Below are 27,702 nucleotides of genomic sequence, written 5' to 3' on the forward strand. Positions count from 1 at the left end.
TGTTTAAAAATCACAGATTTTTAGAACTTGATGAGAACTGAAAAGATTATCTGTCTAGCCTCCTACCTCCCCAGAAACAGGATTCATGAGCTGTATTTTATACGTGTGACCAGACTAGCTCACTCATGCACCTCGGGCACTGAATACTTTCTGGTTCTGTACTATGTGTCAGCACTCTTCCCTTCTGACTGTTCCCTGTGCTGTGGATGAAACCCATGGCCTCACGGGCTAGGCAAGCGCTCCATCACAGCTGCCCCCAGCCCTCTGCCTTCTTTTAAGTGCCACAGAGACACAGACACATGGAAAGACAAAGCTCCAAATCTAGTGATGCTGACAGACTGGTGGGGCAAAATGACACTAAGAAAGTAAACCTATGTATTTACATATCCTGCAAGCTTAAAAGATATAGAATATAGAACATAAATCTATTATTATACACTATTATGTATGTACGTATTATATAAAACAGCAAATACAGATGACAAATACATATCTATCATATATAAATTTATACTTCTGCATCTTATGTGAAGATATTTTCACACATATACACAAATAATACAAATGTTAGGTGGTAAATGAGTTGTTCAAAGAAAACAAAGGAAATGTAATGAAGTAGCAGGTAAATGGATAGAAGGGGTAAAGGGAGGGACACAAAAGAGTTCTCAAGAAAGAACTATGGAGAGATAACCTTTGAACAGAGATTATTAAAGACTGAAGCAAGTGATTGATCAAATTTCAGGCCACAATTAACTGCTAAGAAAACAAGAATTCAGTTTCCTTACTCCACTGCCTTATTTCATCAACACTATCTCCTTCTGTTGCTCAGCTAGGGAGGGACCACAAGTGTCTGCTACAGACCTCTACCTGTTAAACATGTTCATTAAAATTGGGCCAGGAGTAAAGACTCAGTCACTTATAACTCACAGCTTTCACTGTGAAAGTCCACAAAGCTTTCCAAAGGAAAAGTGAAAAATTTAAGAGCATTATCAATCATTAATGAAGTTATTTTACTGAAATACCTGACATTAAAGAAATGAGTCTCTGTCTGGCCTCATTTGATGCCCGTGGTGTACGAATGCGATCAATCCACTGATATTCTGGGTCTTCGTTGACCACTAGTTCTTCTACGAATCCATGAATTATTACAGCTCTGTAGCACTTGGGAATAGATGTTGCTGTTAAAGGACATCATCTATTACACTTCTGTTTTTGACAGGTTAAGTTTCAATTTTTAAAAATATACATCTAAGTTCTTACCTTTTGGATATATATAACACCTTTTATTATGACAGTCTCAGTGTATTTATAATACTTCCAATCATAATCTTCTTTTTAATTACAGTCTTCTAATATCCATTTTATGGTTATAAATAATTATTTTTTGCACAAAGGCTCTCCCTTTTGTCATGGAAGTACAATAAGTATCAATTTTTGTAACTTAGATATAAATCTTACACAAAGTTCCAAAACTCAAAATAATGTAAATTATCACATATATCTATACAATTTTTGTATTTTATCAGCTAAAAAATGCTGAAGAGACTGATAGGGAGAAAACTCTTCTATATTGTTGGGAATTTAAACCAGTGCATTTTACATCAAAAAACTAAAAAACAGAAATTCCATGCAATCCAGTTATTCCTCCATTAGAAACCTTCTGCAGAAGGTTTAAAGATATCACACTACAGAGATACATGCATGTTTATAGAAGCACATGTTTATAGCAGCACAATTCACAACAATGCATTTTTTAAACTCTCATATTCTCTGGTTTCTCTTCAGATCATATAAATCTTTCGCTTTTTAAAATTTTCCCTTAATCAAAGTTCTTCCATACACCACATCCGTGGTACGCATACCACGAATAGCAAAGTACTACCTTTCTGACATAGCCCAAGGAATCACACAGCACTGCAGTTTTTAATAACCCATGGTCATAGGGCCAACTGATCCTGTGGTCAGTATAGACGCCAGTCTCCTTCAGTATGTGGTCAGAAAGACTCATTTCAATCAATGTATCAATATTTAAATAAGACCTGGTCTGAGTCAATGAGGGTACAGCATGAGAACATCTGCACCATGCTGGTCTCTAAAACAGACAACTGTGCACCGAAAGTAACTCAGCTACGTAGATTTTCAACTGTGAGCTGTCGCGATCACGTCCAACTCACATGTATCGCGCAGTTCTGCCTTCACAGGGTAGAGGTGTGGGTAACATGCCTGGCCATAGTGTTCTGCTCACATGCGGCACAACTCTAAACTAGAGTAAACAGGGCCGGGGAGATGGCTCAGTGGAATAAGCGCTTCCCTGACAAGCACAAGGGCCTGAGTTCAATCCCCGGTTCCACAAAAAATAAATAAATAAATAAATAAATAAATAAAGAAAGAAAGAAAGAAAGAAAGAAAGTAAAATATAACTAGGTTTTTTTTTTCTTTTTGAAGTACTGGGGTCTAAATCCAGGACCTTCTCTCTGAACTGTACTCCCAGCCAATTTTTTCCTTCCATGTTTTTTAGTCTCTTTTTGCCATCCATAGTAAATGCAGTGATCATGAGGAATCAGTACATGCACACGTGGCATCTTGATCCTCTGGTACTTCTCCTCAGCTCTGCTCTCTCACATCTAAGGCCTTGCTTTGCTTAGGTCCATTCAGTCCAGTTATTCCTCCATTAGAAACCTTCTTCAGAAAGTTAAAAGACATCATACTACAGAGATACATGCATGTTTATAGAAGCATATGTTTATTTTATTTATTTATTTATTTAATTTTATTTATTTATGTGTGTGTGGCCAGCTCAGCCCACCAGGGGGCGGGGCTGGCCGGCATGTGGTGCTGGGGGATTGAACCGCGGTCCCTGTGCTTTGCTAAGCTTGTTCTAAGTAGGTGCTTTAGACCACTGAGCCATCTCACCAGCCCAAGAATCACATGTTTAAATGAGACCATTTGCTTCATGGTCTCATTAAGCTGCTAACCTAACCCAAGTGGGCTCAAATTTATAACCCTCCTGCCTCACTTTCCCACAGGGCTGGGATATCAGGCATGTACTACATACGCGGCTCACTGGAATTTTCTCACCCAGATTCCCACATACTTGTAAAAATAGATGCTATTTACTCTCAAATCAGACAGCCACAGAACTACAAGAATTACTGGAAAATTTTAAAATTTCTCTTTGGTATTAAAATCAAAATACAACACATCCACTATAAGCCTTTTGAAATACCAATTTGATTTTCTATATTTAAAAATTGTTAAATTTTCTCTTAAGACAATGTATTTACTTACTGCAAAAGAATTTGACTCCACATGACGACTGTCTAAACCTATTTAAATCATTGAAGAGGTCTACTTTGACGATCACATTGATTTCTCCACGGATACCTACATAATCACAGGGAAACTCAAGTTACCATCTTCTAAAAATAATGTACAATTAATAATAATACAAATCAATGGCAATTAATGATTTTAAAATAATGTATCATAAAAGTAATAACCTCATTATTTTCATTCCCAAGAGTTGCTTTGTTACATCTTCTGAAGCAAATACACATATGCACAGGAGAATGAATAACTTTCGCTATTACAAGCCTCCATTTATTAAGCCAAGAGTTAAGGGAAAGGAGTCCCACTCCAGTTTATGATGAAGTTGATGATGACAACCTTGAGCACTAACAGACAATGTACTAGAAGTTTTATATACAGTATCTTACAGGGATCACATCAACGCAGTAATTTCTGTAGCAGTATCACTCCCATTTTACAAATGAAAAAAACTATAGTCAATAAAAATTAAATATCTTATGTAATGTCAACAGCTAGTAAATGGCAGATCCGGATTAAAAGTCAGATCTTTGTGATCACAGACTATATACTTTTAAAAATTAATGCAAGATTCGGATCAACAAGAGAAGTTTTATTCATTTCAATGAATGTAAATTAATTTATAAATTCCAAGAATAAGAACTTTAGAACATGCCCTTATGGGCCAGGGATATAGGTCAGTGGCACAGCACCTGCCTGGCAAGCATGAGGTGCTAAGTTCAACTCCTGGTACCAAAAAAAAAAACAAAAAGCTGGTACCTCTAAGCTTTATTAAGCAGTTTCACTTGATGGCCCTCACTTCATATTAAATTCTTACTTACGGTAGAAGACTAAAGGAGAGTAATCTACTTATCTACTATAATAAGAGATTACGTTCCCAATGAAGAGCACATAAACATATTAAATCAACCACAAACAACATTTAACATTAAATGGGAAATTATCATTCATATAGCTATTTATTGCTTAAATCCAAGCCAAGATTAGTTCTTCACTATCTTTATTTATTCATTCCTTCATTCAGTCATTCACTTTTCTTGAGACATGATTTTGCCGTGTTGCCTACACTGACCTTGAACTCCTAGGTTCAAGCAGGCCTCCTGTTTCAGCCTCCTGAGTACCTCAGACAACAGGCGCAAATCGCCAGATCCCACAGCATAGTTTTTAAATTGGTAACACAATATCTGCTTGGAGTTTTATTTCCTGATTACACGGGTAATACATATAACTTCATAGAAAATAAGGGAAAAAGTGAGAAAGGACAAGGAAGAATAGCAATGCCATCCAGAACTGACACCACTGCTGCACAGCGCTGCACAGCGCTGCACAGGCCTGCAATCCCAGCACTCGGGATGCTGAAACAGGAGGCTCTCCATGAGCTCGAGAGCAGCGTGGGCTACACAACGAGCTCAAGGCCAGCCTGAACTACACAGCAAGACCTTGTCTTAAAAAGAGAGAAAAGGGGGGCCGGGGAGTTAGCTCAGTAGAATAAGTGCTTCTCTGGCAAGCGCAAGAGCCTGAGTTCAATCCCCGGTTCCGCAAAAAAAAAAAAAAAAAAAAAAAAAAAAGAAGAGAGAAGAGAGGAAGGAAGGACAAGGACAGACAAAGAGAAGACAAGGACAGGAGAGAAGGAAAGCAGGACAGGAAGAGAGGAAGAGAAAGTCAGATCCAGTTAAAAGTGTAAACATTTTATCACATATTCTGTCAGTTTCTCCAATGATACTAAAACAATATACAATTATTTGGGTTCTAAACATCTTTGAGATCTTTTAATGTTGCATAACAAGAATTTTGCAATTAATAATATATCATATACTTTTTTTATTCACTATTTTCTGAAAACATGTTCTTTTTAACTGTATAACTCAAGATAGATATGCCCTAATTTGTCTAAATAAATCTAGTTCTTACACTTGTTTTATTATTTTAAATATTAATAAATAATAAAATATTAATGGCTGGCCAAATAGCTCAGCAGATTAAAGTGCCTGCAAGTAGGTGCAGGGGCCAGGGGTTCAATCCCAGGCCTACTGTGCTAGCCTCGCCCCCGGGGGCACACTGAGAGGGCAACTGAGACTAGGCATGGTGGCACACGCCTGTAATCCCAGCTCTTGGGAGGCTGTAAACAGGTGGATCACCAAAGTCTGGTCTAGTAGTGAGACCCTGAACACCCTGTAGATCCTTCCCTAAAATACAAAAATAAATAAAATATTAATGTCACAATAAACAACATAAACCTCAGCAAACATTTTACTTTATTATAAACATCTTGCTTATGTGTTCCTATCAATTAAATTGCTAGACCAGAAATGTAAAATCATTGCAGAAAAACTTCAAGGCTGGAGAGACAATTATCAGTTCCGAACAGGTCCATTCATCATAAAGAAGCTGCACAGTTAGACTAGAGCTTCCCAAACATTTTGGTCACATGAGCTCTTTAACCTTAAATGAACGTAAGAGCTGGCCAAATAGCTCAGTGGATTAAAGCACCTGCAAGCAGGTGCAGAGGCGAGGGTTTGATCCCTGGGCCTGCCAAGCGGGCCCTGCCCCCGGGGCGCACTGAGACAGCAATTGAGACTGGGCGTGGTGGTGCACGCCTGTAATCCCAGTTCTTGTGAGGCTATAAGCAGGTGGACCACTATGAGTCCAAGGTAGTAGTGGGACCCTGAGCACCCTGTAAACTCTTCCCTAAATACAAAAAAACTAAAAATTAAAATAAATAAATAAATAAATAAATAAAACAAATGAACAACATGAATGTTATGCCGAAAACATTTCTCAACTCACAGACCAGAAAAGCATTTTGGGGACCAAGTATATTGTTAGACCATACTTCGGATGGGGCTGGGGAGATGGCTCAGTGGAATAAGTGCTTGCCTGGCAAGCACAGGGGCCTGAGTTCAATCCCTGGTTCTGGAAAAAAGACCATACTTTGGGAACCTTGCTCTAAACAAAAAGTTTCTAAAGAATCTTTAATCAAAACAGGATCAATACTATTAATTTACCAGCTTGAAAATGTGTTTTAGAAACAGGGTACCAATACTTTTTGTAATGCTGAGAATTGAACCCAGGGCCTCAAACATATCAAATAAGTATTCTTCCTCCAAGCTTTATTCTATTACCTTAAGATAATTTTTAAATATATTTACTTACTATGTCGCAAAACTTTAGGAAGAATTAATCTATGTTCAGAGAAGTAACAGTTCTATCAACAAAATTTTACTATTTTTTTTTTAAAGGTTCTGGGGATTGAACTGGCCATTACCTTGAACCCACTCCTAGCACTTTCCCTCTTTTTTTTTTTTTTTTTTTTTTTTGAGACAAGCCCTCCCAACAGCTCTAAAGTTGCCCAGACTGGTTTTGAATTTGCATTCCTCCTGCCTCAGCCTTCCAGAGTGCTGCGTTTACAGGCATGCTCTTATCTATTTTTAAAGGTCATCTTATAGAGAGATATGTATTTTAGAAGCACCAAATAGAAAACAAAGGTCTTTAAGGATAAAAACAAAAGATTAAGATTGGCAAGATTAAGATTGTCAATTCCTTTCTTAAAATATCACTGCTTACCATGTATGGTATCATAAATTGGAAACCATCCTGAGATGACTGTAGCAGCTTCACTATACAGTAGAGGATCAATATCAATGTACACTTTACCGATGGCATCATTTGCACTGTAAGTATCATGGTCCAGGACCGTGATCTGCAGAGGTTCATCTTGTAAATCTTCATCATCCACCTAAAAGTACAGCCTGATATTAAATTTCACAGTTTTAAGATCTTAATCACCACACATTATATACCAAATGAAAACAATGATTTATTTCTAAAACAGGAATCTTAGACTCATCCATAAGCACAAATGTGAAAAAAGAACATACAGTCACTGTAATAGGGGCTGAGGCCAAAGTTAGTGGTACAGCAAATGCCTGGCATGCACGAGGCCCCAGGTTCCATCTGGCACCCAGTCAACCAAGTCTTCCTTAGAAATGTTTTAGATGTTTAAATTTTAGCCGCTTAGCAGTATGTCTCACTCAAAACCTGTATTTCCTAGCCTTGCTGGCAAATGGTAAGATACAAACAATACAGAGTTTAGTAAGGTAGAGAAAACTTGAGGTCTTTCTTGTCCAGCTAAAAGGTGTATATTATGTGTCCATGTCGAGTGTGGTGGTACATGCCTATAATACCAGCACTCAGGAGGCTGAGGCAGGAGGGACTGCAATGAGGTTGGGGCCAACCTAAGCTACATAGGAGTCCAAGTCCAGCCTAGATTACACAGCAAGACCTTGTCTCAAAAAATAAGGAAGTATATTCACTCTCTGCTCCCTCTATGCTCTGCTTTGTTCTAGTTCCTTGAATATAGGATGCCGGCCTGGCAAACTGACACTATCTCTGGAACTCCAGCTGCTAAGTAGGAAGCTAGCATGAGCCTGAGATGTTATAAAAAGAAGCCATAGATACCATGCATATGGATGAGAAGGTGAATAGAAGGGCTCCAGGGCCCCAAACAACTACAAGGAGGTACCATGCTACCTTTATACTGCCCGGCTCAATGTGTTTTCCATGAGAGAAAAACAAATGTCTATTTTGTTTGACACCTTGACTGTTCAAAACACATATAAATGAATGTAATCTACAATTGAAAACAGGTCTAAATCAGAACTTCATAATTGATATTAATCATAAACAAAATTTAAGCACGTTTCTCATACCTCATGCATTATAATTAGTAATCCAAAACTACAAAATTTTAAGGCAAATGACTGGTAACTTTACTTTTTAACTCATTAACATTACAAAGATGTTTTACTTCAGAAAAATAAATTAGTTTTTATATTTTTAAATAAGCTACTTGAGAATTCTTTAGCCATAAAGATTACCAGTACTGCATCATCCACCAGTAAAGCCAAAGTTGTTCTCCAGTACTGGAAAATGAATCTAGGACCTTCACTCTAAGCTACACTCCCCAACCCTTCTTGATTTTTTAATTTTGCATCATGGTCTGTAAATTGCTCAGGCTGGACTAGAACTCGTGATCCTTCTGCCTCAGCCTCCCAGCGTGCTGGGATTACAGGTGAGTGCCACCACATCTGGTCTATATGACATTTTCTGTAACATTAGTATCATGAAAATTACTCCAGCAGATGAAGTCTGACTCCCTCCCATTCTAAGAGCCGTCTCATTACTGAAGGCAATTTGTTTCAACCCTTTTCCCGGGAAGGTATCAAAATCACATAGGCATTCAAGTGCTTTGGTACCAAGGGCAACAGACAGATGCACATTGGGACTTCCATCAGAAATCATGTAAGTACTTTGCTTACTTTCTCTAATTCTCCTAGTCCATATTTTTACCTTAATAGGGTAATGTAGTTCAAAATGACACAATAAATTGAAAACATCTTAACGATGGATCTTTAATGTTTATGGCACTGGGGGTGGTGGGGGTTGAGACAGGGTCTTTGCTATGCTGTCCAGGCAGGCCTTTAATTCGCTATGTTGCTCAGGTTGGCCTCAAACTCATGGCAATACTCCTGGCCTCAGTACCCAGGTGCTGGGATTACAGGCATCTGTCACCATGCCCAGTTAAAATATACATAAGTATTTTAGCGCAGCTTGAAAGGAGAACCTGTACACATACACAGGAGAAAAAAAAAAAGTAGGACATCAAAACAAAAATTAACTAAGGACTGGGGCTATAGCTCAGTGGCGTAAGTGCCTTCCTGGTAAGCAAAAGGTCCTGGGTTCAATCCCCAGTACAAAAAAAAAAAAAAAAAAAAAAAAAAACAGTCAACTAAACGCACAAAGGAAAGGAAAGTTGGAGGCATTTTCTGATTTCAAAACTTGCTACAAAGCTACAGTTATCAAAATAATTCAGTAACAGCATCAGAAGAGACATAGATTAATGGGAAGAAGTCCATTCACATATGGCCAATTTGTTTTTTAGCTTATCTCAAAAGTAAAATTAAAAAGAACTCACTAGTTCCTAGTCCACTGTTCTAACAGACAAAATGGTTCCCTATTTTTAAAAGGGCTGATGTTATTGGAAACCAGAAATTATTTTCCTTAGCAGTCCATCTGGCTGGAAACCTTTGGGCAGAAGTTACTGGCTGATTAGGAAGTTACTCTAGTGAGATCATTCTTTTGAGAAACACAGTCACACTACACTTTGAAATAATAAATAAAAGACAGACACTGTGACTCCACAATGAGATACATATTTTTTGTGTAAACTCAGGATCTCAGTTTAGCACTGAACTTTTGAATCTGAAGTTCTATTTTTTCCAGCACACCTAGGCCACTTCAACCTCCATAAACACATTAACTGAAGGTTACCAAATCGGGGGGGGGGAGAGGACTTTAAATCTGTGTACTGTTCTTAACTGATTTTTGATATATGCCAAAATCTAAAGAAAACTACAATAATATTATATTTGAGGACTTCTATTTTTCATCTGTATTATTATTTACTGTATTTTCTTCACTAGCATGTTTTAAAGACTCAATATTCCTAAAGGAGTGAAAGAAAGAAAATTTTTATGATGTATAAAAATTACTATACCTGAAACAAAAACTCTTAGCATTCATAGAGGAAAGGGATCACCTCAAAAAATACACTAAAGAAATTGACTTTTAAAATCTTACCTCAAATTTAAACCATTCTGAATTCCACTGAGGGTTGAGTGACTTGAGGTACACATCTGTTTTAAAGGTAGTGTTACCAAACTTTACCTAAAAACAAATAAAAAATATTAAAATATAAATATCAAAAATGTGAATAAAAGTAAATATTAATGTCAGCTAAGACATGGGAGAAAGGTTAGGCAGAAAAGGGGAAAAGACCACTATCCTGAGACAAAAGTGAAGAAGGTACGGCTGCGTCCAGGCAAGCTTCTAGAACACTCCTGGTACAAGGGATCACCAACTGCTCTGCCTGACCAGCTCTACGGGGAAATTAATAATAAAGATCATCAGGCCTGCACAGAGGGAGGAGTCGGTGTGGCCGGTAAACCTGAGCACAGGTGCAAAGGCTGAGAGTTGGGCTTCGGATGCAGCTCACTGATAGAGTATTTGCCCAGTACATGAAGCCTAGGGGTCTGCCCTCAATTGGAGAAGAGGGAGATGAGAGGGAGGAAGGAAGGTGAGGCCAGGATAATACTGCACAGAGGCGAAGCCAGCTGATGACCTTCTGCCATCTCAGAAGCAGATCCAGAACTACCGCCCATCATTACAAGAACATAATATTTTCTTGCATTTTGCAACTTCTTCATATTTGCTAATTTTTAATCCCTTATTTGTACACAAAAAGTGATCAGGGATAAACTACATGTTTTATGTTCCTACCTGCAGGGACAACGAAAGGCACTGGATACAGAGACTATCTTATTTCATAGCCAATGCTGGCAAGCATTAAATCACACCCCAAACTTGGTAAATAAGGCAATGAAAAGGAAGAAAGCATGGTAAGTCCCTGAGATTTTGTTCTAACAAAGAATAGTGCTCAAAAAACCTCAGATTGGATCTGGAGGTACAAAAAGCCTAAGAGCAAAGCAACTAGGAAACTACTTTCTAACTTGCCTCATTTTTGCTAAATTTGATCTCTTCAAACTTTTCTCCTGATTCCTTTTTTTTTTTTTCTCTCCTGATTCCTTCTTAACCTAAATATACACTAAAGGTTACGGACTTCATAACAACTCCCAAAGGAATTCTGAGGTGGACAGTAAGTGTTCCTTACAGCAGGCTCTATAACACTTGTTGATATTATTGGGCAGTCATTCCAAAAAAGTTTCTATGAGCAAAATATTAAAAACTATTTTTTCTCTTCTAACTGTTTTATCAGTATGGATTACAAGGTATTGGATTAACCATGCAGTTTGATTAAAGGGTAGAAAAGCCCTGGATTCAATACCCAGTACCACAAAAAATAAAAGCATATATACATGCTAAAGAGTACCACAAAGTTGGGCTGGCCAGATAACTCAGCAGACTAAAGGGCCTGCTTAGGCAGAGCACAGTGGCAGGGGTTCGATCCCAGGCGAGCCGTGCCAGCCCTGCCCCCAGCGCGTGCAGGGACAGCAATTGAGACTGGGTGTGGTGGCATGCACCTATATTCCAAGCGCTTGGGAGGTTGAAAACTGGAGAATCACCTCAAGTCCAATCTACACAGTGAAACCCTACAGACCCTGTACTAAATACATATTTTAAAAAAAGAGCACCACAAAGTCAAAAACAAGTAAGAAAAAGCATTTGGTAAATATGTCATACAGAAAAAAAGATCAACAGTAATGAAAAGAAACCAACAAACAGCTCAAAAGAAAGACAAAGGACCTACCCAGACAATTCACAGAAATAAAAATACAGATGCCTTTTAGATACATCAAAAAATTATAAAACTCATTCATACTAAGAGAAATGCCAAGTATAACATTTTTACTTAGATGGACAAAGACACCAAAAAATGTGAAAACTACATTGAGGAGATATTCTCCTGCTCTGTTCACAGGGACATAAGTTAGAACCACGTAGGTAGAGCAGCGGGACAATACATACTGAACCAGAAATCCTGCCCCCTTCATGCTACCAGTTCTACTTCTTAGAATTTGTCAGGGGGTAACCCATTCTGGACCCCTCCTGTCTCTCAGGAGCTATTCCTGTTCCTCGATAAATCTGATCTACTCTGATTCCTTTGTCCTTTGGAAGTCATTCTTTCATGTCCAGGGACGCAAACTCAGCACACCTGACACCTGGCAGGTTGGGAGTTCCCCGGTATCACTCTGGAGTCCCTCTGGGACCTTCAGAAGGAAGGAAGAATTTGCTTTTCTTTCATGGCACCCTTAAATATCTTGACTGGATTCTGGGTTGTGACTCACTTAGACAATCAAAAATTGTCTTTTGCTGGCCAGTTGCTCATGCGTCATTTTTTTTTTTTTTTTTTTTTTATTACATGAATGATAGATTTAAGTTGAGAGCATGGAAGATTGTGATGTATAATCTTTAAGTTTCTGTGATGGGACATTTTTATTTTGACAGGCAGGACCATCTCTTCCTGTTTTGTGTATGCTGCATTTAGACTTAGCAGTTGCTGAATTTACTTGTATTCCTCGCTTGCCTTGTTGGCGGTGAAGAGACGGTTTACTGTCTTAGTTTAGAAAGCAGCACAGGTGAAAGGTAATGTTAAAGCTCCTCTACTTTTTTTTCAAGGAAACTGTATCTTCAGAGTAAATTTTAGACAGAATCTAGCCCATCAAGAAAAAACTGTACTAATCTTAAAATAGGTCACGGGTCTCATCCAACTAAAAACTATCAGTGGGATTACTGTCCATAAATGTGGGAGGACGGGCTTCTCTGGAGTCTGGCCTCATATGCCCCTTCCATGCCCATGGAAGAGAATGTCGGGCCTGCTCAGCCTCGGCTTCCCCTCTTGTTTAATCCTCCAATGGTGAGGGGACAACTTTTAATTCTTGTAGTACCTAACTCTCAGCATGTAAAACTGAGAGTAACGACTTCTGCTGAATAAACTGTCTTATCAATTCACCACAAGGATATGAGGAGAAAACCTCTTGCACTATTAAAACTCATAGTTCTAATCTCTTCCTGACACTTTGCCCTTTACTTTTTGGGGGTGGCATGTTGCTACTAAAGATCAGAGAGGGCGACTCGGGAAAGGTTTTGGTAAGGCAGGTTCTCTAAACTGCTCCTTCATGTCTCTAAACCAAAGGGCATAAATGCAGCCTACCGGATGCCGCGGCTCCCCTTTTCAGGTGGGTGGGATCCTGCCCTTCTACTTGCAGATATGACTGGCATATCAGGTGATAGCTGAAGATACCCACTGACGTAAATCTAGAGGGAATCCGCTGACTGACCTCTCACTCTCTCTTTGCTCTCACAGGTGTAAAAAGGGTTTCTGCCTTGTGACTCTTTTCACAGGAGACCTCTGTTAATGGAAGACTACAAAGGAAAGTTCTGACTAATATATTTATAATTACAAATCTAAAAACTATACAAGTGTCGTTGTGTATTTGGCCAGTAAATGAGAGTGCACTCCAACTTAAAATAGTGTTTTATGAGTTTGTTTGTCCATCTGTCTATTCAGTGTGTGCTAATAACCAGTTAAGGCATATGCAGCTGCCTCATTTAAGAAAAGCATGTTTTTGAGCTCAACAATTTCTTATTGTTTTTATTATTTTGGTTGTTTTTGAGATTTCCAAAGTAAAGCATTTGCATAGGCTGGGGGGGGGGGACCTCATTTTAACCATTACCATATAGAGACTGATAGGCTTGAGGCTTAAACAGGAATAAAAGCTTAAAAGTGTTACATATGATTTCAAGTAATCTGTATATGTTTTTCTGTGTTAACAGACTATATTTCAAGAATATGTTATCCTCCAGAAGTGTAACTTAGGGTGGCTTACAGATAAACACTCAAGACACTATCTCAAATGCTTGCAGTTCACATAGCTTAACAGCAAGCTGACTCACCCTTAAGGTTGGCAACATTTCCATCAAGATTCTTAGGTAACCAAAATAATATCAAAAATCAGTCTTATGAATGCAAAGTCTATTACTGCCTGTGCATGGCACACAGTCGGAAACAAACATGGATTGGGATGCACTTGGATCTTACTTGGGTTCTACCCACTTGTGATGAAATGTGCATCCCAATCCTTTAAATAGGCGTCATCTGTTATAATGGAATGTCAAAAGTAACTGTTTGGGGCTATAATTAAAAGGTTAGGTTTTCTATCTTATAAAATATTGAAATGTTTCTGGTTTTATAAAATATTGAAATGCTCCTGGTAAACTTACAAAACTAAATTTAAAGGCAAAAGGTCATTTTACCAAAATGTTTGTGTTCTCATCATTAGGCTTTTTTGGTTACTAAAAAGTGAGCTTTAGGAATCAAAGTATTTAAATGGTAACCTAAGTTTTCGGTAATCAGTCCATGACTGATTAAATAACCATTCAGTTTATGACGTAACATCCATGTGGACATGTGTGCATGTTCACATCTAAAAACAAGCTACCCTATAAAGTAAGTCTACAGAGTTAACCTTTCATCAGTACGTTACATAATACATATAAAGTAATACCTGGTCTCTTTTATAAATGTTAAGACCTTAAACATGATTGAATTTGACACGTCTTTAAATCTGGCCCTAACATTTAAACTTGATCTATATCTATTAGTTGTGATTAAAAAGGAATGTTGTTATTGTATAAATGAGATGCACATAAATGTCCAGTAATAAGTATCTGCTTGTGGTCACTAACACTGTTTCCTAAACTTACTACAGCCAAGTTTAGGCAATTTGTCCTTAAAAGGCAAATTTTGTCTTCATTTAACTAATTCTTGTCAATATATTTACACTTTAGAAAATCTATTAACGAAGTCTAAAAATTTTTTTAAGAATAGAAACTACGTGAAGATTTCTACACAGCTATGATAACAATTATTGCTAATCGCATGGTACATGAAAGGGTATATTTGTGCTTCCCAAAGGTACAGGCCTTAAAAGAGGCAAAACTGAGAAACATCTTACCACCTTTCCATAATGACTTTTAAGTTAAAGGTGTTTACAGTGGTAAAACTTCCAGGCTCAAGCATCTGCCATTTCCTTGTGTCCCAGCTACTTGGGGGAAATGTGCATCCCAATCCAGCACGAATGAGCTAGCCACGTGACTTCAATAAAATCTCAGGCTTGTATTTTGTGATTGTTACGTGTTACCTCATGTATGCATTACAACACCTACAGATGCTCAGACACTGCAGTCCAGGGAATGTTACTCTAAAACTGAAGGCTGGACATTAACAATCTATAAAGTACTTCTATAAACAGATACATAGAGCTCCCCAAAATTTGCAGGGGTTACATTCCTAGAGTACCTTCGAATTGTGAAAAACTTTTAATTTCACATACAATTAGGAAAATGCCTATTTTTACAGTTTAAACCCTGAATATGCTATGTCACCTACAGTTATGTAACTTAACAAAATATTTATAAAGCCTTAAATTGTAGGGAATTTTGATGGCTTTACAAAGAACAAAACTGAGAACACTCAAGACAGCTACACACGGCTCACCAACCTGTTATCATGCTAGAATGCTGGTACACCTGCCAGAGATGGATTACAGGGCAGCAGCCAGTCAGCAGCAAGCACTGAAGCAAGGTCTCAGGTTGGCTATTTACAACCTCCCACCAAAATACAACTATGGAGGATAATTGTAGTTGCCACAAAATTACAGAGGGTTTCCACAAACAATTCGTTACATGTTAAAGAAAACTCTGGGAACAACTTAGGCCATAAACCCTGAGCTACAACTCTGCAGAGGTGTAGTATACATTCTACTTAAATGTCACTCTGGTAACAGAGAATGGTTAAAAGATAACAAACTTTTACTTTAGGTAAAAGTTTCTTTATATCATTTAATTTTTGTAAGTAGTAAAGGTACCTGACTAAAAAGTTATTCTATATTAAGATAAACACCTAAATGTGTTTCAGAGATAAAGACAAAACTTAACATCTTCATGATGGTTAATACTAAAACTTGATCTCATTTTTTCTGTAAAGCTTTATAGAAAGCTTTATAATCATCTGTTAACATGCTTCAGAGACTCAGCTTCTGACACAACCATGCAATGAGGCTAGACAGCTACAACAGAAGCTACAAAAACTGGAACAAGTCTTTAAATTCCTTAATTAAGATTGTCCTTCACACCACCCAACTCTCTAACCTAGATCTTACTTGGGTTCCACCCACTTGTGATGAAATGTGCATCCCAATCCAACATGACCTTCTTACAGTTAAAACTGTGGAGACAAAGAAATAGAGGCCTACACGTCACCTGGTTATAATCATTAATCCACTACGAGTAGTACCTGAAAATGGCTCTCTGCCTTAATCTGCCTTTCAACTCTGCTGCTCATGCTTTGATCATACATGCATTCATTTTTGAAAAACTTTTTATTCTTGTCCAGAGGCAGCCAGTTTCCAAGTGATCATGCAGCTGGAACCAGCAACAGGCCAGACTCCTTTCACCCTGATACACTAGACAGATCTTGTAAAGGAAGTTCATAACTGCTACACTGCAACATGACTGTCCACTCAAGGCCCACTTCACTAGCTCTCTAGAGAAAGCCCCTGATAGTGGTCTCCCCTATACTGATCCTCCTCAGATGGAAGCAGCTAGGTTAAAATTCACTCACCCTACCTTAACTGAAGTTAGGGATGCCTTCTAGAGGGTTGGGGGGATTTTATAAGCACTTAAGTTAGCTAAAATTTTATAGGCAGCCAGACAGGGATAGGCCAGCAAGGAATTCAGTGTACTGACCGGAAGTACATCTGAAGAAGGCACGGCTCAAGATACAGTCTCAAATCCTTCCCTAGGAAATAAATATAAACCTGAGATAATACTGTAATCAGGTACCAGGCATCAAACAGACACCGAGCAAGGTGACCAGAAAACCTGGATCCATCCCTTCCCCAAAATATTCCTGATTTAGAAGCCATAAACAAGCCAGATCTCTTGAGATCAGCCGTATACCCTTGCTACATGCATTGATTTCTTATTGAGTCAATATTAATCAAGTGGCTATACTTGTACTCTTATTGGTTGATTATAGTTTACCCATGTCATACTCACCTCATCCTTTTGCTCCTTTTGGTCTTAGGAAAAATGACCTCATGACAACCCACTCTGAACCCTTCCTGTCTCTCAGAAGCTATTCCTATTCCCCAATAAACCTTGTCTACATTGAAAAGCAAAAAAAGAACTTGTTACACAGAAGTGTGCAACGGGTCAACCAGATAGCTCAGCGGACTAAAGCACCTGCTTAGGCAGAACGCAGCGGCCCAGGGTTGATCCCCTGCATGCAGAGCTGTGCAGGCCCCGCCTCTGGGGCACGCTGAGACAATGACTGAGATGGGGCATGGTGGCATGCACACCTGTAATCCCAGCACTAGGGAGGCTGAAAGCAGGAGGATCACTTTGAGTCTGATCTACATAGTGAGACCCGGTAGACCTTGTACTAAATACGTAAAAAAGAAGTGTGCAATGATATATATAATCAGCATTATAGAAGCAAATGATTAGAAATAACCTATATATTCATCAATCTGGAACTGATTAAGGTAACTACGGTAAAGCAATGCACTAATCAGAAGAGTAAAGCAGCTATCTACACATTTATATGGAACAGCATCCAAGATCTTTCTACTGTAGCACAGTATATACAGCACTCCAGGGAGACAAAAAAAATTAACAAACGTTTATATATAAGAACTAATAACAGGTTGTTTAAAAGGCAGGGAGAAAAGACACTCATTTTGTACCTTTTGACTTTTTGTTTTGTTTTGTTTTTTGGTGAAACCGGGGATTGCACTTAGGCCCTTGCACTTGCCAGGCAAGTGCTTATTCTACTGATCTATCTCCCCAGCCTGTACCTTTTGACTTTTGAATCACATACATGTATTAATTATTTTTAAATGCACTGTCTTAAAACTTAAAAAATTAAAATTGAAAGAGTAAGTTTACTTTGATAAAATTACACTTAGGAGGCTGAGGTAGGAGGATTGTTATAAATGGAAGAGCAGCCTGGGCTACAAAGTGAGCTCAAGGCCAGCCTGAACTATAGAGCAAGACAGTGTATTAAAAAGAAAAAAAAAAGGCATCAAAAAGTTCTAGCTTGTGTTGACTACTGAAGGTTGAGTAACAGGGGAAAACTTTTATGTCAAAATGAATAGAATACCAAATTTGATGAATTTCATAGCAGTCCAGTACCAAGATATAACTATCCAGACTTCTGGATCTATTTCCAGGAATTGAATTGAGAGAAATACTTCCAGGATAAGACCTCTCTTCACCAAAAGGTCAAAAATACAACTAATCATTCAGGCTGGGAGAAAGCTCAGCAATCTTAGCGCCTGCCTAGCAAGCACAAGGACCCAGATTCGATCCCTGGTACCACATGCCACGATGGGTCCAGAACCCCAGACACAGAAACCAGGCATGGTGGTAAACACCTGTAACCCCAGCACTGGGGAGGCTGAGACAAGAGGACCACTATGAGTCCAAGCTACATAGTGAGACCCTATACTAAATAATCATTCAAGAGTAAAGTGATTAAATAAATCATATGCATTCCTACTAAGGACTGGAGTATTGTACTCCATTATAGGTATTGTTATGAGAAAAAATACAACTGAAAACAAAAGCACCAGGATATAAAAAAAATTCAGATCCAATTTATAATACAGATAAAGAGGATAAATAAACAAGAGCCAAAGAAATACTGCAATGGAATTGTCTCTAAAATAAAGTAACTGGTAGGTAGTGCTACAGGTTCATCAAGATGTGATCCCATTGTAAATTGAGGACCATCTGTAATTTAAGAACGTTATCTTTAATTTACCTGCTTTATCTGAAATAAAATGTTGCGATTTGTAAAACCATTCTAGTGTTAAAAATACTTGAGGATTTTGACCCACTTGTTAAAGAGAACACAGCATGTTTTAAGTTACAAGTTCAGAGCGCTCTTTTAGTCCACAACCATAGCTGTGCCATACTGTACTTTTTCTGGGGGGTGGATGTGGGGGGCAGTGTCAACTGTTCATTATAAATATACTGAAGATGTAAAAGTCCCTAAGCTATATTACACCAACAGAAAGCAAGATTTATGGAAAAAGGCAAAAGGCCAAGGCCTGTATTTGCCAACACTGTGATAACTTCCTTTCTAGTAAAGGAGAATCATGGTTCATTCAGTGTTATTTAAGTCAAAGCAGATCTTATTACTCAGCAATTAAATAAATGCCTCACAACTTCATTACAGAACATCACGGATTTTTAACAGAGATTCCTTCCATCCTCTTTTCCTACTCATTAGCTAAATTACCCTAGGAAAGTTACTTCAGCTGTTACTTAACTCTGCTTTCTCCCTCTGAAAGGCAGAATTGGTTTGAGCACATATTACATAAGATAATGCACGTAAAGATCTAGGAAATGTCTGCTACACAGAAAACACTGAATATTGATTTTTCCTTTCTCTGTTCCCTCAAAGGCTCCTGGATAAACACAAACTGGCAACACAGTGCAGTCAGTTTGTAACGTAAATATTAATACTGAGATATATTCCATTAATACTTCCCTTGTGCAGAATCTCATTTTATTCATCCTAGATATTCCTGAAAGAAAAATCTTTTTTTTTTTTTTTTTTTTTTTTTTTTTAGCAAAGGGTCTACAGAGTGTTCAGGGTCTCACTACTAGAAAGGACTCATACTGATCCACCTGTTCACAGCCTCCCAAGAGCTGGGATTATAGACACGCACCACCATGCCCAGTCTCAATTTCCATCTCAGTGCGACCCAACACGGCAGGCCCCCGTGCCTGCTTGCAGGGGCATTAATCCGCTGAGCTATTGGGCAAGCGCAAGAAAAATCATCTTTAGTGATACTGTATTTGGTCTTCACTGGCTCTCTAAAAGCCTACCAAGAAAAAGTAACAACTCTTTCAATCCATACAACCTAAATTAGTGCTTAGCTGTTCATATAACTTGTTTAAATTAGAAAAATCAGTAAACCCATAAGTCATACATATTTCAATGTAAAATAAATGACTCACACCTGTCTTTTAAAGTCTTAATTTTTTTAAAAAGACAAAAAGCAAACAAAGTAATAACTGCACACACCTACCTTTAATGTAAGACTAAGGATTATTTTAAGTGAGGGCCCCTCAAATAGCTCAGTGAAATAAAGTGCCTGCAAGCAGGCATAGGGGCCAAGGGTTTGATCCCCGGGCCTGCTGTTCTCGCCCCAGCGGTGCTGAGATTTCAATTGAGACTGGGCATGGTGGTGCATGTCTGTAATCCCAGCACTTGGGAGGATGTAAACAGGCAGATCACTATGAGTCCAATCTAGTAGTGAGACCCTGAACACACTGTAGATCCTTCCCTAAAATACAGAAAAAAAATTAAGTGAGAGCCCCTGTTAAGAGTGCTACATCACTTTTTTTTCCAAAAACTATACTCAATTTTTCATCTTTGGTTCAATTACAAATTTCTTGTAAAAAATAAATATATATATATATATATATATATATATGAACAAAGAAAGAATCTTATGTTTTTCACAATCTTTTTTCCAACTAATTCAAGAGCAAATTTCAACGGCTATATCTTAAGTCTTCACATAAGGACTAACTTGACTTTCATACTTTACTGATCTATATAAGGCTTAAATAAATTGCAAAAACAAATGCAGTTGACATAAACAGATTTGGAACCAAACACAACCACTTCTCAGCAGCAAAGTACAGTGGCCAGCTGCTGGGAGACCCCAGGTACACGAGAGCAGTCTAAGGACACAACATGTGGGCATTTGAAAATATGCTTCGCGAGAGGTACACAGGGCACTGGGGACCATGACAAGCCCATGACAGGAAGGGAGGCAAGGGAGCTTCCACAGTATATACTTCTTCCCCTAATTTTAAGCCTATGCAGTAATCTGTATCCCCCAGCCATATTTACCTGTTTCCCATCCTTAATCAAGAGCTCTCCTTACAAACCCATATGCTCTACCCTTTTTGCTTTTACCAAGCTTATCTTACCTGAAAAAAACCTCTTGGGGCTGGGAGCACCTGTGGAAATTTTTCCATTCTACAGGCCCAGCATTAAGATTTTGGGGGGACCAAGGGGATAGCTCAGCAGCTTAGGCACCTGCCTGGCATGCGTAAGGTCTGAGTCTGATCTGCTGTACAAAAAAAAAAAAAAAATTCATAACTAGGAGTGATGATACACACTTGCAGTCTCATTCCTTGGAACGCCAAGGCAGAAAGTTCATTTGAGCCCTGGAGTCTAAAAACTGGGCAGGCCAAAATAGGGTGACTGCTTCTTCCAAAAAAGGAAAGATTTCTCATAATTACCCTAAGTTTCATTCCGTTCCTGTCCTATGATCTTCTACTACTTAAAGTGTACATTATTAAATTAGTCCCTTTATTATATTATAATCCTTTATTATCCCCTCTTCCTGGCTTAGCTTTCCCTTTTGTGCTGGATTATTCTATTAGCACACAAATATGTTATCTTCTAACTCATTAAAAAAAAAAAAAAAAACTAAAAGATATATATTGCAAACTAATAAAAAATAAAATTTAAAACACAAAAAGCTACCGACTTAAGCATCGCACTACTCTTTGCTCTCTCCCCTTTGCCCAGTATGCTTGAAACAGCTGCTCATCTTGCTGTTCCTCATCTTCCAATCCAGAGACTGCTTCATCCTTTTCCTTAACCTCTTAGTCCCACTTCACAGATGAAAGCTTCCTCTTTCTAGACATTTCCTCTTTGGCCTTCTAAAACATCACTTTCCTAATTTTTCTTCTACCCACTAGCTGACAATCTTGGTTCCCTTTCTCTAATCCTTTCATAATGTCTCTTTATGTCAAGTTTTTTCAAGGATCTGTTCAACTTTCTCTCCTCTTCAGGAAAAGTTTGGCAAAAGGAAAAAACTAAATCTTAAGGGATGTTAAGAAACTTCTAGACATATTTGGGAGGGGGTAGCAAAGGTATTTTGGCGAGGAACGGTCAGAGCCACTAGGTTTCCTACAATACAATGTCCCAGAAATGTAGATTCACCCCATGCCATCACTTTCAAATAGGTGTGTGAGTAAGCCGTCTATTAAGAATCAAATTTTTACAGATCAAAGTATACAGGTAGAGTTGCAATATACACAGTTGTCAAGAACGACAGCCATCATGTAAGTTAAGAGACAACTTTTGGGGGCCAGGGAGATGGCTCAGTAGAATAAGCGCTTGCCTGGCAAGCCCAAGGGCCTGAGTTCAATCCCCCGTTCAGCAAAACAAAACAAAAACAGAGAGACAATTTTTTCCCATGAGTTCACTGTTTTCAAAAATCAGATTACCAGGCAGCGACCTAGTGCAGCGTTTTCTGCGCCCGGCTCTAGAGCGCGAGGTCGACGGTTCGTGCCCCCGTCCCGACTCTTTGGGGCCGGGGAGATGGCTCAGTAGGATAAGTGCTTGACAGGCAAACGCCAGGATCTGAGTTCAATCCCCGGTTCCAAAAAAAAAAAAAAAAATCAGATTACCAGTGGCAAAGAAGAGCTATGTCACAACTACAAAAGTGTCTCACTCTGTAAATCAGTCTGATTCGTGTGATTTTACACAGAAGTGAGGCACTCCCTATCCCACGTCCAGGCCTTATTTTCTCTTCATGCACACTTTTCAACATCTAGTATATTGGATCTCTTAAGAATCTTGTTTAGGAACCTGTAAAAGTTACATTCCATAACTAACAAAAATTACTGCTTTATTCATTGCTATGTCTCCAGCATCCACTACAGTATGGGCTCAAAAAATATCCTATGATTCCAACTGAGTATTCAGGTTTCATACTATAGGCATAAACAAGCACTTCATAAACAAAAACACTTGTTATGATTACAGCATTGTATTGATTTCTTTCATTGTAAGTATAAAGAAGTTATATTAGCTATGGTATCATGTCAGAATAGTTAAAGATTTCAAAATATGTCCTATCAAAGGGTGGCCAGGCCTCTGAGAAACACTGCCTTGTGTGAACTTACCTTGAACTCACACTTCTCATTTGAACTCCATAGTCACAAATCAAGCTGTCTCCCTGACAATAGCAAATAAAGGTCCTAAGGACATCTCAACTCTAACACATCCAAACAGAAAGTGATTCTCTCTCAATCTCTGTCACCCCTGTAGTCTCAGAAAATTACTCCACCAACTCCAGAAAGCTAGGAATCATTCTTTAGTCTTCCTTCCTTGATCCCTAATTCCAAAGAGCCAACAAATCTTTTAGTGTATTCTCAAAATACATCAGGAATTCATCCACTGTGGTCCATTACCAAATATCACCTTGGCCTTTACCACCTGTTATTAATATAATGTTTTAACTAGGGGCCTGCTACCATTCTTTCCCCTTCAATCCATTCTCCAGTTAGTAATTAAAGTGTTCACTTCTCAACTATTTTTCATGGAATTTAGAATAAAATTCCAATTCCTAATAGTGGCATGTAGTCTCACAATGGGCGATGTGACTAATCCTTCACTGCCCCAACACACCAGTCTCCTGGGGTCTTCCCTCTACTACACTCTGCTCCTCTAGCTTCCCACCTGCTCCCCCGCCCCCCAATGCCACCACCGCAAGCAAAAGTACGCCTGGAGCAGCCAGCTCCTCAGACTTTGCTTGCTTGACTGAAACTCAACCTGATTATTTAAGGCAAGATAGATGGTGCCTTTTCTTCTCTTCCTATTGTTTTCTTTCTTAATATCTATCACAGCTTACAAATGGAGGCTGGCAAATAGCAGACACTCAAGAACTATTTATCGACAGAAGGAATTAATGAGTCACAATTGAACCCAGCCTTCCCTCATCAGCAAAATACACTAGGTTTTAATATCTAACAATTTTAACCTAAGAAATATTCCTCAAATATGTTCTAATCTAATCCCATTACCACATATGCCAAGATAATTTTATCGCCTTCTTAACTACTCTTCCCTGCCTAACTTCTCAACAGTCCATGAATCAAGAACATAATCCCTCAGGTCATCCTATAAAGAAACAACTTACTACAAACTGGTTTACCTCTGCTTATAAAGGAAAAACAGAATAGAAGAGGAAACAGAATAGACTTTAACATACCTCTCTCACAAGACCCTACTAACCACACAGCTTTTATTCCAGTCATGTCTAAAACTAAGATGCCTCCAGGAACATACCACATACTGCATTCTATAGCTTTGCATTTGATGATTCCTTTGCCTAGTAAAATTCTAGGTGTCCCTCAAGCCCCCGTTCAAATGTCATCTCCTGAAGAAGTCTTCCTAAACTTTCAGAGACAGAGTTTTAAGTTTTATACTTGCATGGAACACTCATAATCTTGCCAGGAGGGGCAACATTCGCATAATTGCTACAAGAATGGATTGCCAAACTATGGAGATTTACAAACTAAATTTGGGCAAATTTCTACCACCGCTAGGCCTGAGTCACCTCATGTACAATACAGGACAATACCAGAGCTGTTGTGAGGATAAAATATTAACAAGCATCTGACAGATATGGCAACAATAAGTAAAATTCAATACACATTAGCCAATAGTTTTTAATATAAGCTGACTGGGTCCATCTCTGAGCAACCCTAGAATAAATGCACACTTTATCTGTGTATCTCTATAACCTAACATCTAGCCCAAGAGCACACAGAATTTCCAGGAAAATAAGGAGCTTAAGAATTACCATGACAACGGAAGGATGCACTTAACCAGGTTAGAGACCCTTTCAAGAACATCAAGAATATCTCATAAGGAGATGAAATCAGCCCCTATAAGCTCCTGTATCCATCAGGTCTAAACTGATTATTACTCTAATGCTCTGGCTCATCGTGTCTACTTTTACTGCAATTTTTTCTTGGCTTCTTTCAGACCTGGGATTATTACTTTCCGGGGGCGTCGGCTCGCGCTAATTTACATGAGTTTTAAACTAATCATTAGATTTAAAAAGCAATTTTGCAATTTAAATCCAAGGTACTTAATTGACTTCCTACCTCAAGGCACTAAATTAACCTGAAACAGCTCATCCGACCTACCAGTCCATACAGGAACAGCAGCAAGTGTTAGGTTGGGTTTGGAACTCACACTGATGATTCAGAACAGCTTAGGCTAAGGGGTGGACATCCTCGCGCTGCACGGAACTCTCACTATCTGTAAAAGGCTGAGTGTGTGGTGCATTCTGGTGCACTCTGAAGCCGACGTGCAACACTCCAGCGTGAGACGCCACCCGCCTCTAAGGATAAACGTGTGTGTGTGTGTGTGTGTGTGTGTGTGTGTTGCTGTGGCGCCGCGGCCACGCCTGGGGACCGTCAGCCTGGCGGGTGGCCTGCTGTGCGTCCCAACACCAGGGTCACCGGCATGCAGGGCTAGGACCGTGCGCCCATCCCTGGGGCCGGGCGAGCACCGCAGACAGGAGGGCAGCGGGAGGGGACCGGGCTGAGGGGCTGCGAGCGGGCGGGCGAGCGAGACGGGCCGATCCTTCACGGGGCTTGGCGCGCCCCGCCCGGGTGGCGAGGGGCAGGACCTTGCACCAACCTCCACGAAGGCATCAGTCAGGTCACTAGCACGGTCCATCACCGGCAAATGGCGCCCGGCCACGATTTTCACCTTCAGCTTCCCGGGCATCGTCTGGGCTTCGGCCTCCCCTCCGGCTCCTGCAGAAACAAACAAGCGCGTCTGCGCCGGGCGCGCGGGGGAGAGCGGCGCGCGCGGCGGCGGGCGCGCGGGTAACTGACAGCAGAGGGCGCGCGGGGGCGCGCACGGGCCGGCGCGGGGACGCACTCACCGTCGTCGGAGGAAGCAGGGGGTCGTCCCTTGGGGGCGCTGAGGCCTCATTCCGGAAAGGCACACAGAGGAGGAGCCCCGGGGGATTGTGCTACCCGGACCCCACAGGGATGGCAAGAGAAACAAAGCCCAGCCAGAGCCAGCATCTCGTTGAGCCTCGGCTGCGCCTACATGTGGCTCTCCTCCCGCCTCAAAAAAGATGGCGGCCCTCGGACGTGGAGGAAGCATCGATCATTCGGCGCTCTGCCTGCCAGGCAGAGGAGAAACTAAATTCGCTGGGAGAGGCGAAGGGGGCGGGGCCGGCGCGCGGGGAGCCGGAGAGCAGGGAAGCGCATGGAGTCCTGCATCATCCACCGAGGAAGGGGTCGGGGCGGTGGGCACAGCTGAGAGACAAACGCCTTCCTGCAGCGGGGTAGCGCTTCTGCGGTTCAGTGAGTTAACCACCTTCCGAGCTGCAAGCGACACATTTTCAGAGGGCTGGGACAGGGGTAGCTGCAGCTGAGACTGGCAGAGGAGTGCCTTTAACCACCTGTTAATAGTTCGTAAAACAAATCTAGTAGGTTTCGACCTGGAAGGGTTCCTGGTGAGTGTGCTAGCTTCTTCCTTTTCTTTTTGTTTTTCTTTCTTTCTTTCTTTCTTTTTTTTTTTCTGTGAAAAGAATAAGAAATACAGAGGTACGGCAGATAGTGACTAATTATCTCCTGAAACGTTTGATTCGCCGTGTGCGCTTGTGCTGCGTCCTGGATCGCACGAGAGACAAAGGATACTTTGAAATCCCAACTTTCAATGGTCTGAAAGGCGTTAGCTCTGCTCCCTTAGATCATCTGTGCTAAGAATCTGAATGTGGATATCCAATTTTCCCAACACCGTTTATTAAACTGTGCGATTTTTTTGGTACCAGGGATTGAACTCAGGACCTTGTGCTTGCCAGGCAGGTGCTTATGCCACTGAGCTTATCTTGCCAGCCTAAACACTTTTTTTTTTGGAGTGGGGGGCAGGACTGGGGATTGAACGCAGACCTTTCTACTGAGCCATCTCCCCGGCCCCCTGCGCCGTTTATTAAAAAAGCTGCCTTTCCTCCAGTGTTTTGGCCATTTTGTCAAAGATCAAATAGCTGAATTTGCCTGGGCTTGTTTCTAGTTCACCTGTTCTGTTCCATCGATCCACAAGTCTCCTTTTGTGTTTCTGCAAATGAGAAGGGGACCAAGAATTGAAATGATCAAGGAAGGAGGGGGTGATAGGGAGTGGGGAGAGAGAGGGAGAGAGAGAGACCAATTCCTCATGATAACTGTAATCATTACATTCTGCAAACGTTACTAATTAGAAAAGGAAAGAATCTACAAAGAAGGCCTTTGGCAAACATTCAGGACCTTCTATAGGAAAACAAAGGAACCGATAAGAGTAATAACATTGTAGAGAATCGATCCAAATCTATATAGAAAAGTGAGGTATCATGTGAAAGTTCAGACTATCAGAAAAAGATTAGGGAAATTGAGGCACACGGAATGGTTGAGACAAAAATAACCCTAAAATAACCTTAACAGTGTACTGCATAGCAAATACCAAAATCAGTATTGAAATGCTGGTGGAAAGATTATCACACTGGGGGCCGCAGAGATAGCTCAGTGCTCTAAGCCCCTGCCTGGCAAGACTTGAGTTTGATCCCTGGCATCAAATGCCCTCGCCGACCTTACACCCAAGTGCACTGAGCAGGCCACCAAGACTGGGCATGGTGGGGCACGCCTATAACCCCAGTGCTGGGAGGCTGAAAACAGGAGAATCACTATGAGTCCAAACTGCACAGTGAGACCTTGTACCAAATGAAAAAAAAAAAATTATCACACAGGGTTCATCAGGAAAGGAGCATTCTTAAAATATCAGCCTGATCTTTTTAACTTCAGAAATATGTACTCAACAGGGTAGATGAATTACTCTAAGCAGAAGTGATCCAGAAATAATCTTCACAAAGCATTCTGCCTACAAAAAGAACACTGCTCTTGCAAGAAGTT

The 27,702-nt window shown here is 39.9% G+C and overlaps 1 protein-coding gene across 8 annotated transcripts in view; it reads right to left on the minus strand.

The window, feature by feature from the left end:
• The window catches only part of C2cd5 (C2 calcium dependent domain containing 5), a 113,997-nt gene extending 88,079 nt beyond the window's left edge, over positions 1-25,918 (minus strand). For 2 of the 8 annotated variants that reach the window (XM_023718909.1, XM_023718907.1), the window contains exons 1-6: positions 25,695-25,918; positions 25,445-25,563; positions 9,967-10,053; positions 6,892-7,063; positions 3,289-3,384; positions 1,023-1,178 (exon numbers count right to left, since the gene is read on the minus strand). In XM_023718909.1, the coding sequence (XP_023574677.1) occupies positions 1,023-1,178; positions 3,289-3,384; positions 6,892-7,063; positions 9,967-10,053; positions 25,445-25,534 (601 nt within the window). In that variant the 5' untranslated portion in view covers positions 25,535-25,563; positions 25,695-25,918. Of the gene's footprint in view, positions 1-1,022; positions 1,179-3,288; positions 3,385-6,891; positions 7,064-9,966; positions 10,054-25,444; positions 25,586-25,694 lie in introns of all 8 variants that reach the window. The other 6 variants (XM_023718912.1, XM_004634553.2, XM_023718908.1 and 3 more) reach the window with 6 other exon arrangements.
• Between the last annotated feature and the right edge of the window lie 1,784 nt (positions 25,919-27,702).

The sequence above is a fragment of the Octodon degus genome, unplaced genomic scaffold (genome assembly GCF_000260255.1).
Source record: "Octodon degus isolate 3935 unplaced genomic scaffold, OctDeg1.0 scaffold00064, whole genome shotgun sequence".
In the NCBI taxonomy this organism is placed as follows: domain Eukaryota; kingdom Metazoa; phylum Chordata; class Mammalia; order Rodentia; family Octodontidae; genus Octodon; species Octodon degus.